The 15,307-nt window shown below is 40.2% G+C and overlaps 1 protein-coding gene across 1 annotated transcript in view; it reads left to right on the top strand.

Annotated features, from left to right (window-relative positions):
• Positions 1–15,307, top strand: part of TTYH2 (tweety family member 2) — a 78,431-nt gene that overhangs the window by 35,143 nt on the left and 27,981 nt on the right. Inside the window, exons 3-4 of the mRNA XM_058169695.1 lie at positions 6,966–7,077; positions 13,357–13,577. Of these exons, the coding sequence (XP_058025678.1) occupies positions 6,966–7,077; positions 13,357–13,577 (333 nt within the window). The remainder of the gene's footprint in view (positions 1–6,965; positions 7,078–13,356; positions 13,578–15,307) is intronic.

Raw genomic sequence — 15,307 nt, 5'->3', positions numbered from 1 at the left:
AGTTCAAATCACCAGGACCAGATGGTTTATATCTCAGAATTCTGAAAGAGCTGGCAGATGTGATGTTGAAACTACTGAACCATATCTTTCAAAGATCCTGGGAACTAACAGAGGACTGGAAAAAAGCTGATGTGATTTTAATCTTCCAAAAAAGGGGGGGAAATATTTAAGAAACTACAGACCAATCAGTCTCGCATCAAATCCTGAAAAAAATAAGCAACGGATCTTCAAACACTTTGAAACAAGTAAAGCTATTACTGTAAAACATATGATTCCAGACAAACATTATTGCATTCTTTGACAAAATGACTAAGTTAGTGGACCAGCAAAATGCTGTGGACATTGTATACTTGGACTTCAGTAAGGCATTTGACAAAGTAGATCACAGCCTATTTCTTGGTTAAAAAAAAAATGGGATAGACAGCTTAATCTTCAGATGGATTCATAACACTCTGACCAACCACACACAATGTGTAGCCTTCAATGAAACTACATCAACATGGAGGGAAGCATGCAGTGGGATACCCCAATGTTCTCTCTTAGTCCCAATACTCTTGAGCATCTTCATAAACAATTTGGACGAGGAGATAAAAGGGGAACTCATCAAATTTACAGACGACACCAAGCTCGGGGGAATACCCAACACTTTAGAACAGCGTTGGCGAACTTATGGCATGCATGCCGGAAGCGGCACGCGAAACCATCTCGTGAAGAATGCGTGGCCTCACTGGTTCCTCTTCCGCATTCCTGTGATCACACGCGCGCCGGTCAGCTGGCCATTGCGGGAGCGGGAGCAGCAGAACCCAGAAGAGTGGCGTTCTGGCACACATGCACAGCCTGGCACCCAACCTTCCGGGTTGATATTGCGCGTATGTGCGATGGCCAGCTTTTCATCTGGCGCGCTTCCATGCTGGTATCTGGGTGTTTGGGTGCCGGCTCACACATGCGCAATGGACCACCGCTCTTCGGGGTATTGCCACTCCCGCGCACATGAAGGCCATTGGGGCCATGCATACCTTGTGGGATGGCTTTGCGTGCCACTTCCGGCACACGCAGGCCGGCATGCAGGAATGTCAAAGGTTCGCCATCACAGCTTTAGAACATAGGCTCAAGATTCAGAAGGATCTTGACAGACTTGAACAGTGAGCTCTATCTAATAAAATGAAATTCAGTGATGAGAAAAGTAGGATGTTACACTTAGGCAAGAAAACCCAATGCACAGGTATAGAATAGGTGGTATCTGACTCAACAGCACTAACTGTGAAAGGGAACTAGGAGTCCTAGTGGATAACCTAGTGAATAAATATGAGTCAGCAGTGTGTTACAACTGCCAAAAACTCCAATGCAGTCCTAAACTGCATCAACAGAGGAATGGTATCAAGATCACATGAAGTGTTAGTACTGCTTTATATTGCACTAGTAAGACCACACTTAGAATACTGAGTCCAGTTTTGGTCACTACAATACAAAAAAGATGTTGAGAGTCTAGAAAGAGTGCAGAGAAGAACAACAAAGATGATTAGGATACTGGAGAATAAAATGATGAACAGTTGCATGAACTGAGTATGTCTACTCTAGTCTAATGAAGGGAAGGCCCCCATGGGTGACTTGATAGCAGTCTTCCAATGTTTGAGGAGTTGCCACAGAGAGGAAAGGCTATTTTCCAAAGCACCTGAGGGCAGAACGAAAAGCAATGGTTGGAAACTTATCGAAGAGAGATCCAACCTACAACTAAAGGAAAATTTCCTGACTGAGAACAATTATTCAGTGGAATGGCTTGTCTTCAGAAGTTGTGAGTGCTCCGTCACTGGAGGTTTTTAAGAAGAGATTGGACATCCATTTTTTTGGAAATACCTTATGCCACCAGACTTGAAATCCTGGGTTTAGAAAATTTAGAACTCCACCGCCTTCGACATGACCTGAGTTTAACTCATAGAATCATCTGTTATAATGTCCCTCCTGTTGAAGACTACTTCAGCTTCAATTGCAATAATACACGAGCACACAATAGATTTAAGCTTAATGTGAACCGCTCCAATTTTAATTGCAGAAAATATATATATGCTTATATATCGTATAGTTATTTCATGCTTATGCTTATATATACTGTTGTGACAAATAAATAAAATATAAAAAATACTAAAAAATGTATAGGCTCCTCTGCTTCAGCAGTGGGTTGGACTAGAAGACTTCCAAGGTCCCTTCTGACTGTTATACGGTTACTGTAACAGATCCAACTCAAACTTGGAGCCCATTTGAAATGTTTAAACCCGTCTGTTTTGCACTCAGAGCAGATCTTTTCTATTCAAAGCAGAATGTTTTCAATTTGATTTGATTTATATTTAATTTGAAACAGTTTGGATTAGAACCCTTTCACAGCTCCACCACCCAGTTCCCCTCAGACCTTTGGCTCTCTCTGTCTCTCCCTCCCTTGTACTGCGGTCTTGAATTACTCAGAAGAAAGAGAAAGTAATGAAGCTTTCTTCCAGCTGTTAACAGTTCACTGATTTCTTATTACTATTACATTAACAGTTAGCTGGCAGAAATTAGATTGCTTGGTGTCATGCCATTAATGTCAGCAGAAAACCTGCAGTCCTTTCCCAAACAGTAGCCAAGGGACCGTGTTGATCATCAGGCCATCCTACAGTCTTTTGGAGGACAAAAACTATACGAATCGTAGGTAGTTCAACTGCCCATCCATGCTCTCTGTAAAGTAGGCCATTTCTCATGTTGGCCCAATATGTCTTCCTTTCTCATCTCTTCCCTGTCATGTTCCTTGCGAAGGATTTCAGACAATAAAATGTTTAGAATTAGTATCTTTTGTACTCTCCTCACAGAATAAATGGAAAGTGTATGAAAGGAAACAGTATGTGGAAATGCTTGGAAGGGAGTAAAAAAAAATATTTTGGACCGCCATGTGGGTGGGTGAGGTTGCAATAATGGGAATTGTGAAAAGGATGCTAGGTGAATAATAAAAGTTTATTAACTTTATATGCCATCCAATTCCCAGCAACTCTGGGCAGTTTACAAATGGTTAAAACCATTTAAAAACAAGGAAACAACTAAGTACAGGTAGTCCTCGATTTACGTCCTCAATTGAGCCCAAAATTTCTGTTGCTAAACGAGACAGTTGTTAAGTGAGTTTTGCCCCATTTTATGACATTTCTTGGCACAGTTGTTAAGCGAATCACTGCAGTTGTTAAGTTAGTAACAAGGTTGTAAAAATCATTCTGGCTTCCCCATTGACTTTACTTGTCATAAGGTTGCAAAAGTTGATCACATGGCCCCCGGAACACTGAAACTGTCATAAATATGAGTAGGTGGCCATGCCTCTGAATTTTGATCATGACCAAGGGGATGCTGCAATGGTCATAAGTGTGAAAAAAGGACATAAGTCACTTTTTTCAGTGCTATTATAACTTTGAACGGTCACTAAATGAACTATTGTAAATCGAGGACTTCCTGTACAAAGAAGAATAAAGAAGGCAGAAATGAGGAAACCAATGGGAACAAAGGAAAAGGGGGTTTCCATCACCCTTGGCAAAGGCCTTGGCAAAGAGGCCAGTCTTTAGAGTCTGAAGAAATGAAGGGAAAGAGATTGTGGTTGAAGAAAAAAAGAGAATTGAGAGCAAGTTCTTGAAAAATGAAGATAATTAAAATTATATTGTATAATAATGTATATAGAAAAAAAAGCTGCAAAGAATGTCTGGTGGAAATGAGTGAAGAAACATAAACCAGGAGCCTTGAGGAGAGTAAACACAAAAAATTAAAATGTTGAACTACAATCTGAGATGAAGCTGAAGGAAGAGAATTGTCGAAGGAATGGAGATTTATTTTATTATTATTTATTTTATTTTATTTATTTTATTTAATTAGATTTTTATACCGCCCTTCTCCCGAAGGACTCAGGGCAGTTTACAGCCAGATAAAACAGAGCAGCAATATAAATACAAGATAAAATACTGTTTAAAAAACTTATTCAATTTGGCCCAGATTAAGATAAATTTAAAACAATAAAACCCATTAAAAATTAAAACCATATAAAATCTAAAATCCTATGCCAGTCCTGCGCAAATGAACAAATATGTTTTCAGCTCGCGGCGAAAGGTTCGAAGGTCAGGAAGTTGGCGGAGTCCTGTGGGAAGTTCATTCCAGAGGGTAGGAGCCCCCACAGAGAAGGCCCTTCCCCTGGGGGCCGCCAGCCGACATTGCTTGGCAGACGGCACCCTGAGGAGTCCCTCTCTGTGAGAGTGCACGGGTCGGTGGGAGGCTGTCGGAGATTTATATGAAATGGGAGTGATATAAAAGTGGATTTGAAATGAATGCTATAAATGTTAATATTCCAGAAAAATGGATGAAAAGGAAACCATAAATGCTATGGGTAGGCTGAAAATAATAAGGGGGCAGGTGTAACTGAAGAAATGTTAAAATAGGGATGTGGTTTGTTTATGGAGTGATTATGTAGCGCGTTTGTGTAAAAGGCTGCATATGTGCCTGACAATTGGAAGAATGCTGTTATTGTTCCCTTCTACAAAAGAAAAAGTAGAAAGAGTGAATGTAAAAATTAGATAGAGATTAATTTCTTAACTGTACCTGAAAAAGGTCTTCAGCAAAATTCTGATTTGGAAGTGATAATAAGAACACTTGGAAAATGCAGCATAGCTTTCTGCTTGGCAGAGGGTGTACATATTGATTTTTAAAAGGGGGTGGTGGTATTCTTGTTTCTCCTTCTCCCATATGTGTAGAATTTAAAATCTAGATCAGCTAAAAGCAAAGTATTTCACAGAGTGCAATGTGTGCTGATTATTCTATAGAAACCAGACTTTAAAAACACTCTTCTGACCATTTTTTCACATTGCTTGTCCTTTTCTTTGCAACTTTTTCTACAAATAGGCCATGAAAATTACCTATTTTCATGAAAATTGCCTATTTTCATGAAAATTGTCTATTTTCATGAAATATGAAAATAATGTGTGTATAATATGTATATGGGTGTCACATAGGCATAACCATACCTCTTTACTTTTACTTAAACAAGAACATTGTATGTATTTAACATCAGATGTGATGTGAAATGTGTCCAAGATTCTTGAATCCATCTGGTGAAATTGGGCTTAAATAAAAAATGTTTCTTCAATCCAAATGGCTTACTAAAGCCACAAAAAAAATAGTGAGGATATCATGGCAAAAAGAAGGAATTTCTTTAGGTTACTTTTATTATTGCATTAATTGATTGGGAATTCCAGACAGCTAATTTCTCTGTCTTTCCTTCATTTAGCAGCTTCTAGGGATTCTCAAAGGGAGGCGGTGGCTCAGGGGATAGGACGTTGAGCTTGTCGATCGAAAGGTCGGCAGCTCAGCGGTTCGAATCCCTAGTGCTGCTGTGTAACGGGGTGAGCTCCCGTTACTTGTCCCAGCTTCTGCCAACCTAGCAGTTTCGAAAGCATGTAAAAATGCAAGTAGAAAAAATAGGGACCACCTTTGGTGGGAAGGTAACAGCGTTCCGTGCGCCTTTGGTGTTGAGTCATGCCGGCCACATGACCACGGAGACGTCTTTGGACAGCGCTGGCTCTTCGGCTTTGAAACGGAGATGAACACCACCCCCTAGAGTCGGCAACGACTAGCACGTATGTGCGAGGGAACCTTTACCTTTACCTTTTAGGGATTCTCAGGGAACTCTTACGATCTGCTATGGCATCAGGGCTTAGAGAGGGATCCCTAATATTGAATGGATTGATTGATTTATAGAATTTATATGGAGGTCCTTTATGTAGTAAATTGCTCTTAAACTGTTAGCTCTCATTTAGATACAGCAAGCAGGATGCTCTGCCATTCAGAATCTTACTATATGGCAAAACCCAAAGCTGTCTTCCTGTGGGAAACAGTCCATTCCCCAGTGAGAACAATTCTCATTGTGGGCCTACAGAATGAAATGTGGCATGCACTGTGAAACTGTCTTCTGCTTTCCTTGGGTTACTCTAGAAGTAATCCACCCTCTGTGGTAAACATGCTGTCATCATTTGTGCGATTGTATTACACAATAGTAGTAACAATATTAATATTAATCAACTATAGTGTAATATACAATAAGGATTAACCCTTGGTCTAAACACACAATCTGGGATTATGCTTGGATAGAGAAAGGTAGGTTTCTTTTCTGAAGATCCCATTGAATTTCCTGAGGAGTCAGATAGTTGACCTGCAGGATAGGTCATTCCTTAGGCCAGAGTTCTGCAAACTTGGCTCTTTTAAGACTTGTGGACTTCAACTCTGGGAGTTGGTCCACAAGTCTTAAAAGAGCCAAGTTTGCAGACCCCTGCCTTAGGCTAAATGAAAGGAGTTAATCAACTCCCAATCCCAACTATTTATAAAAGACTCAGAGAATAGTCAGAAATGATGTGCTTTTTAAAAAAAAAACAATGAAATAGTACATTTCATTAAGTAAAGAAGTCTGAATCTGTGAAAATTCTTCATCAGCTTCGTGTATAGAAACCCTTTATTGGACTTCACAGAGTCATCAGGCCTTTATTCCCATTGCTGCTTAAAAAACCAAAGCAAAAGTCTGCTGTTATTATTCTAAAGCACAGGTGTCAAACTCGATCGTGTCACATGACATATTGTGATGTATCGACGTTTTTTGCCTTTGCGGACCAGGTTTGCCTGGTCTCCGCAGGCCGTCAGTTTTGACAGGCCAGTTCTAAAAAAAGAAATTCAAGTTGTTTCACAGAATAAGAATAAGGGGGAGGAAGAGGGAGGGGGGAGGAGAAGGGGGGGAGAGAGAGAGAGAGAGAGCAACCCCTATTATAGGAAAGATTTGAAGGGTTTTTTTAAAAAAAATATTTTCAATAGATAGAACACTCTAATGATTTTCAGTCTGAAACTTAGTGATGCTGCTATTATCAAATGGCTCTGATTTGTAACTTTTTCTATTTACTCACATTTCTGTATTTCCTCTCTTTTTTTAGTGCGGCTGTTGGCATTGGGTTTTATGGCAACAGCGAAACCAACGATGGGATTTATCAGCTGATCTACGCCCTTGATAATGCTAATCACACCCTCTCAGGGGTTGATTCACTGGTAAGGCATCTCTTCTGAGGGGAACAGCCTTAGATAGGTTTTATGGAATGCTGGAAGTTGAAGCAGCTATCTGAGAATAAGATTCCACTGGAATGGTCATCCATTGGAATAGCTAATACCAAGAGGTCTACTGTTGTTGAAATCTCTTTTCTACTTCATACGGTTAGCTTTCCTGCTAAGAACTTCTGGAAATTTTATATTGATGGATCTAAAATCAATCTCAAATGACCCTCTAGGAAAGCTTGATCTTAACATTTCTGGACAAGTTTTGGATCTTTTGGATAAGAATTGTGGCCATCTCACCAGTATTCCATAGGAGAAGAATGCTACAGAATGTCCACCTTCAGGTATTTATTGTTGATCAATCAGAACAGAGCTGGAAGAGACTTTGGAGATCTTCTAGTCCAGCCACCTGCTCAAGCAGGAGATCCTATACTACCCCCTGATTGGGGCCTTGAAGAAAATGTTCTCTGACTGGTCTGATCAAGCTGGCAGACTTGATCAAGGAATTGCCTTATTTCATAGCCAGGTTGATAGCAATTTGGGCAGTTGTAAAATAAAGGGCAGATGAAGACACGCCAACGTGAACAAAAAAAGAGAGCCCTTGAGAAGAGTGCAGGAAGGAAAATTATATCTAAGTGGGTTTGAATACCCTTTACTTAAATAAGGCTTGCTCTTGAATCATTACAGCTGCTGAAATTCTTCGACATGGTTTTCACAGATTTCCTGCAATTTTACCTAAGTGGTTCATTCCTCTCGGTGAGGTGAAACTGACAGTTAGTACTGGACAAAGAATTGATTCATATCAACAGATCCACAGTCTATCATTATATTTTTCCCTGAAGCTACTATCATCTGTACTTCAGAATGGCATAATGTGAAAGAGGTGGTTGCATCATATACTGTCTCTGTTGGATATAAGCAAGTTCGATAGTTTCCCTTTTTCCGGAAGGCATATCGGCTGCAAAAACAGGAAGTCAGAAATATGAATTTGAGATTGAAAATGTTCACTTTAGTTAGTCAGTAAAATGGACTAAATGGACTTTTGTGCTATCAAGAAATGGCTTGGCTCTGGTTAACTTCAGAGCAGTTATCTGAAATTATTTTATTACCGTTGAAGGGAACTGAGATCATAGTGTAAGGATTTGGGCTGAGATAACCCATGGGAACATATTGTCTGAGGAAGGGTTGCTTGAAACAGAAGGGGGAGGAAGACTGTTGAACAAAGAAGCATTGAGAGGGCCAAAAGGATATGAGTGAGTGAGTGGGAATGTAGCCATGGTGATATAACATCCTTCTAATTGTCTCATCCTGCTTTTGCTGTACGGCTATAGGATCCCTTTGGGATTTTCTGTAATTTTACATATCTTTGCCAACAAATGTTATCAGAGCTTCACGTGGATCCCTATGACATATAAAAGGAGTCTGAAAGAAGAAGACAAACATAGGGTCCTTGTTTCATTTATTTCATAAAGTTATCCAAAAATGTGATGTTCTAGTATTGTTCACTGGAAACAGTAAATTCAGTTAAAGAATAACTAAGACCAATTGTGTATCTCACTAAATAATCAGTGCTGGTTTGACTCAGCTCAATCCTAAATAAATACACTACTAACTTTGGCTCCCTCGTCACAGAGGTCACCACTCAGATGTCTCAAGTAAGTCATGCCCCGCTAAAAGAAATCTGTTAAGATTGCCATTTCAACAAAATTGTTGCCTATTGATGTGGATGGGGGGGAGAGATTTCAAAACCATTTCTCAAGAGTTGAGACTCCAGACTCACAATCAGAAACAATTTTGCAATGAGGAAAATTGAGGCAATAGTGCACTTTCTTAAAGGGGCTGTCAAAATCAGGCAAAGAGCAAAACTTAAAATTGTCCAGGAATTCCCAAAAATGTCCTGAAGAATTTCAGAGATATGCAGGCATTTTTCAACTTAGCTAAATTTAGTGTTAATGACTACTATCAGAGAAACACTGAGTGAAAGGATTCATGATAGTTTTAATATGTTGAGTGCTATTGGTCACTATGAAGAACAGTGTGGTTCATCTCAGGTTTGTCAGAAACCCCCACCCCACCCCAATGGATGACTCTAAATGTCTGGCAAAATGTTCTTTGAACAAATATCAAAAGTAAAACTTCTGAGTTACACAGATGTGTTCATGTCTAATAGAGGACTGACTGACAAATATTATGCACCACAAGAAGAACCACATTTCATCTGTCAAACACGGAGGTAATAATGTCATGGTTTGGAGATGGTATGCAGCTTCAGGGCCTAGATGACTTACCATTATTGAAGAAAGGATACATTTTGGTTTGTTTCAGAGAATTCTACAGAATAATATCGGGCCATCTGTCCATTAAGTGAATAAGTCAGTGACCCAAGCATACAAGTAAATTTACAAAAGAATGGGTGAAGGACAACTAATCAAAGAGAGAAGCAACCTAAGAACTAAGGAGAAATTTCCTGACAGTTAAATAATCAGTGGAACAACTTGCCCCAAAAGTTGTGAATGCTTCTGGAAATTTTTAAGAAGAGATTGGACAACCATTTATACCTGAAAAGATATAGAGTTTCCTGCCTGAGCAGGGGGTTGAAGACCTCCAAGGTCCCTTCCAACTTTTTTATTCTATTCTAATGATCGGTATTGATAGGAGGCAGGAGATCCAGCCCTCGCCCACTGCTTTGTGGGGTGCCACAGGGATCGGTACTCTCTCTGCAACTCTCTGCAACATCTACAGGAAGCCGTTGGGGTGATATATCATGGACTGATATATCATCAATATGCTGATGATACTCAGTTATATATTTCAGCCCATGGTGAGTTAAGCAATGCCGTGACCTCCTTCTCTCAATGCCAGGAGGCTGTTAGGAGCTGGATGGGGAACAATGGGTTGAAACTGAACTCCAGTAAGACCGAATAGCTCTTGGTTTGGTGTTCTTTGGTCCAGGGAGAATTGGATGGGGTGGCACTACCCCAGTGCATAATCTGGGGTTCTCCTAGACTCACGACTCCTGCTCGAAAAGCAGATGGCAGTCGTGGCCAGGAGACCCTTTGTGCAACTGCAGGTTGTGTGCCAGTTACACCTTTTCCTGGACCAACAATCCCTACTCATGGTCACTCATGCCCTAGTCACCTTCCATCTTGACTATTGTAACACACTCTACATGGGGCTGTAAATGAAAGGCATCTGGAACCTCCAGTTGGTGCAAAATACAGCAGCCCGCATGGTTTTATACAGGCCTCAGTGTGCATATGTGTCATCTCCTGACGATTTGCTTCCAGATGCAATTCAAGGGGCTGGTTTTCACCTTTAAAGCCCTTCATGACTTGGGACCAGGTCACCTGAGGGACCATCTCTTGCCAGTCACATCCACCCAACCTACTAGAGTGTGGAGGCAAGGAATGTTGTGGGTCCCATCCCCTAAGGAGATACATCTGGTGAGACACAGAAAAAGGGCCTTCTCTGTGATGGCTCCCTCCCTTTGGAACATCATCCCTCCAGAAATTAGACTGGCCCCCACTCTGACACTCTTTCAGAAGGCCCTGATGATGTGGTTCTGCCATTGGGTCTGAGGAACCCAGAGTGGGATGGAGCCCATTAAATGGCTGGTATGAGTGTGTGTTGTCGCCGGGGTGGGGGCAAGTTTTTTTTTTAATATTTTACGATTTTTATATTTTATTTATTTATTTTACATTGTGTTTTTATTTCCTGTGAGCCACCTTGAGTCGCGGTGAGACAGTAGACAGCAATATACGTTTTCCAAATAATAATAATTAAATAAATATATAGCCTTGGAATGGCCAATAAAAATCCAACCCAAGCCCCATAGAAATATAGCAGCAGGACCTGAAATGACTATATCATGCTCAAAAACCTTGAGGTACTTCTGCATCTAAACAATTCACCACACAGGAGTGAGCCATAATTTCCAAACATTAATGTGAGAGATAGAACGCCAATTGGAAGAAGTGTTTGGTTGCAGGTAATGTTACTAGAAGTGGCACAACCACTTTTATCTAAGAGAGATTTTTTTCCCCTCCCCAGGTTGACCCTTGTAGAACACATATGAATTCTGAGAATGTTTGTTGGGGAGAAAAAATATAACAGTTCAGAAAAACTGAAAGGGAGCAGGTACTTTCTTATAGAACTGTACCTGTATTGACTAATTTCACCAGCCTCTCCAAGGCCTTGCTAGAGCTCAGGCATTTTGCCAGCATCTCTCTTTGCAGTTTCCTGCTGCAACTAAGAACGCAATGCTAGAGCATTTCAAGTGGCATCATGCCCAGGAAAAGTAGCCTATCACCTGTGGTATCTGGCTAATTAGAAGTACCTCTGGAATTCTTGGCAGAGGGCCACAACTAAATAGTAATGCTTATAAGCTGAGCAGCAAGGAGCACCACAAGGTGATGAGATTGGAGAATGTAACTCTCATTCTCATTTTAGTGAAATCGTGCTAAACAAATTCTTGTTTATTTGTATTTTTCTGGGTTGATGCTATATTTATATATCAAATTTAGAAACCACCCACATCACTCACAGAGAGACTCTTCTGTTTTATGTTTACATTCCTGAATGCTGGTGGTCTACTAATAATCTGAGGAATAGATTATGATTATGATTAGGAGTACAGTATGTCTAGATCAGAGGTGTCAAACTCTATTTCATTGAGGGCCGCATCAGGGTTGTGTTTGACCTCAGGGGGCTGGGCTGGGCGTGGCCAGGGTGGGCGTGGCCAGCTCGACTTCACTTATTTCGGGGGCGCCTCTGGTGGCCCAAGCGTTCTGCTAGTGGAAACAGGCTCCTGAGCGCTGTTTTTGGCTGCGATGGCCTCCTGCAACCCTCTGCCAGTGAAAACGGAGCTCGGGAGGGCTGCGGATGGCCTTCCCGAGCTCCATTTTCACTATTTATTTATTTATTTATTTAATTTAATTTTTATACCGCCCTTCTCCCGAAGGACACTAGCAGAGGCGCCATGGGCTGGTCCTTCTCTATTTCTAGGGCAGCCCAGTGGGCCAGATCTAAGCTTTGCGCGGGCCGGATTCAGCCCCTGGGCCTTGAATTTGATACCCCTGGTCTAGATCTTTCCTTCTCCATTATTGATCTCCATCTCTCTCTCCATCTCTCCCTCTCTCTCTCTCTCTCTCTTTCTCTCTCACACACACACACACACACTGTATATACAAAAATACTCCTTCCATAAATACTCTGTTTTTCAGTTGAGGAAAAAACACAAACCGGCCTTCTACAATATGGTACCTTTCAATACATGACTTCCTGGCATGTTAGGAGTTCTACTTTACGCACCAGAATTGCAGAAAATTATCTTGCACCTTTACATGGAAAGCAAAGGAGATAACCTGAACCTGAAACTGTGGGCAAATGACCAGCAATTTTCATGTCCATTTGTAGCTGCTTTGCCCCTCCTTTCTTCCTGGGTCTCCTTTCCCAATGTGCCTTTAATAAATTAGATGGGAGGATAGCTGAAAGATGAGCCTGTGAACAGGCCCTGATGCCTGGATAGATTTGGTTCATTCCAGTCCCATGGTGCTAATTTAACTTGCTTTTGAGAAGGATAATTTCATTATCTACTATTGTGAGAAGAGCCTTTCCACTGGGGATTTATGGGAATTGATATGTAATGCATCTGGAAGACATCAGCCTGAGGAAAGCTGTTCTAGATTATAATATATATAAATGAAGAAAGTTAGTCACCATCCCCTTTGTGTCATCTTTATTCTTGGGGTGATGATTGCATAAGATGACTTGGCCTATCCAGATCAATATACAGGTAGTCCTCGGCTTACAACAGTTCAGTTAGTGACCGTTCAAAGTTACAACAGCACTGAAAAAAGTGACTTATGACCATTTTACAACCTTTGCAGCATCCCCGTGATCATGTGATCAAAATTCAGACGCTTGGCAACTGGTTCATATTGATGACCATTGCTGTGTCTGAAGGTCATGTGATCACTTTTTGCAGTGATTCTGAGAAACAATGTCAATGGGGAAACCAGATTCACTTAACAATCGTGTTGCTAACTTAACATCTGTGGCGATTCACTGTAACAACTGTGGCAAGAAAGGTCATAAAATGGGGCAAAATACACTTAACAAATTCTCACTTACCGACAGAAATTTTGGGCTCAATTGTCGTAAGTCGAGGACTACCTGTATAAGTCAAGGTCATTGTGGTTATTCATTCTGCTGTCCAAGTGAATTGAAGCTCTCTGCCTGCTGGTTCTCATAGGTCTGCTTATTGTCTTTTGACAGGTCTCAGGAACTAAGACACAGATGAAAATAGTTCTGGAGCAACATTTGGCTCGCCTGAATGAAATCTTTGCAACCCACAGTGAATATGTACAAACGCTCAAATTCATGCAGCAGATGGCAGACAATATTGTGCTGCAGCTGTCGGGGCTTCCTGTGTGGAGTGATGTCACTGTAGACTTGTCCAAGATTGCCAATGATGTCAGCTATGTAGAATATTATAGGTAAGTCAGCATGGTCATCGTAGCAAGAGAAATGCATTGCCAGTAAGGAGCTATTGAAAAGTCTGTGGATTTCAGCCTTCTCCAAGCTGGAAGTCCTTCTCCTCATGTTCCCAACTCAGGATGACTCTTGACTGAGAAATGCAGAAAATGAAGTCAATATATTTAAGAGATTGAGGTCTCCTGTTAGAAGCTGTTTGATCTAATGAAGGTCTTGAAAGTTCAAAGGGATTTTTCCTTCAGGCTTCTGAAGCTAACTGGAAAGAACAGTAGCTCCATAGTTTAATTGCTGGCTTTTCCTGGGCGGGCGAAAAAGTGCCTGCTCTGATATCCTGCAGAATTATTGCCGATCAGCAGAGATGATATCCTGTCTGTACCAATGGACTGACTCCTTAAAATAGCATTTTGTGGATTTCATTGCACCATTACAGAGATAGGAATTCTTTCATTCATTTTTCCAGATTGTTGGGGGCAATATGCTGACTCTGTAAACTGCATACAGAGGGCTGTAAAGCACTGTGAAGCGATATGCAAGTGCTCTTGGTCTTGCTATTTTCCCTCCTTGCCTTTTACCCTGATGGAACGAATGGGCCTTAGCCTAAAATCTTTTCTTTCTTTTTTTTGGTCAATTTTTTTTTATTTTTTTTACAAACATAATAAAAAAAATCATTGGGAACAAATTATTGATCAGGTACATCTTTAAACATATCAAGTTTCACCTAAGTTATAGTCTAATACAATGTATTTTCCTTCTTCTTCTTTAAATTCAATTACTTATTTGCACACAATCGGATTAGAGAAGTAAATCAAATTCAACCCATTCAGGAAAATATTTAAATGAAGTCTAGTCCCCATGCTTAATTCCCTTCAACATCATTAATAAATTCTATTTACGTTTTAAAATTTCACCACTCTCAGCTTTATATCTATATTACTAATCAGAGGTCATCCTATCTAAAATCTCTTTCTTAAAACTGCCCAGAGATCACATAGACAATTTCATTCTTCCCTTTGTCTTCCTCTGCTTCTAAATCAATAACATATATTTAAAGTTTTCCATCTAATCCATTTTAATACCAAACAGAAAATTTAACATTTGCAAGGGTAGTCACTAATTATTTCCCCCAGTTATTCCCCCAAAATATTAACTCTTTCCTTAGAAGTTTTATCAAATCCTTTCATTACCTTACTGATTTGTAAAAACAAAAAAAGAATTTTTTTTCTTCAATATAACACTCATTTCCCTCTTATTCCAATTTATTCTAGTATTTTTCCCTCCATTTCCCAAAACCTCAATTATTTTTATCATAGTTGTCACTCATATTTTAATATAGATATTAACATTTTCTAAAATAAATTTCTTAACATAATTCTAAAAGCAGCCATTAGTTCCGTTCAAAAAAATGTCATGTGTCTAACATCAGCAGCGCCTTCTCTGTGGGAATAGTCCACTATTCCATTCTTACTTACTTTCTTTCTTTGCCTCTGGGTTCTTCTTAAGTAAGGAATTCTCCACTTAAATCAATAATCCAAAGACACACCATCTAGAAATCTCTTCTAAAACTGTTGTGTGGTCCCAACGACATCAATCCTCATGGGAATAGTCACAAGAAAGCTATTCAACTCTTGCTGTTTTCCTCTGCCTCTAATTATAAAGGCAGCCATAATAAGTTCCTTTCAAAAAAATGTTGTGTGGCCACACCCTCAGAACTCTCTCCATGGGGAATAGTCTG

This window comes from Ahaetulla prasina, chromosome 2 (genome assembly GCF_028640845.1).
Source record: "Ahaetulla prasina isolate Xishuangbanna chromosome 2, ASM2864084v1, whole genome shotgun sequence".
NCBI classification, from domain to species: Eukaryota; Metazoa; Chordata; class Lepidosauria; order Squamata; family Colubridae; genus Ahaetulla; species Ahaetulla prasina.
The sequence above is the reverse complement of the archived record's forward strand: the minus strand, read 5'-3'. Positions and strand labels throughout refer to the sequence as shown.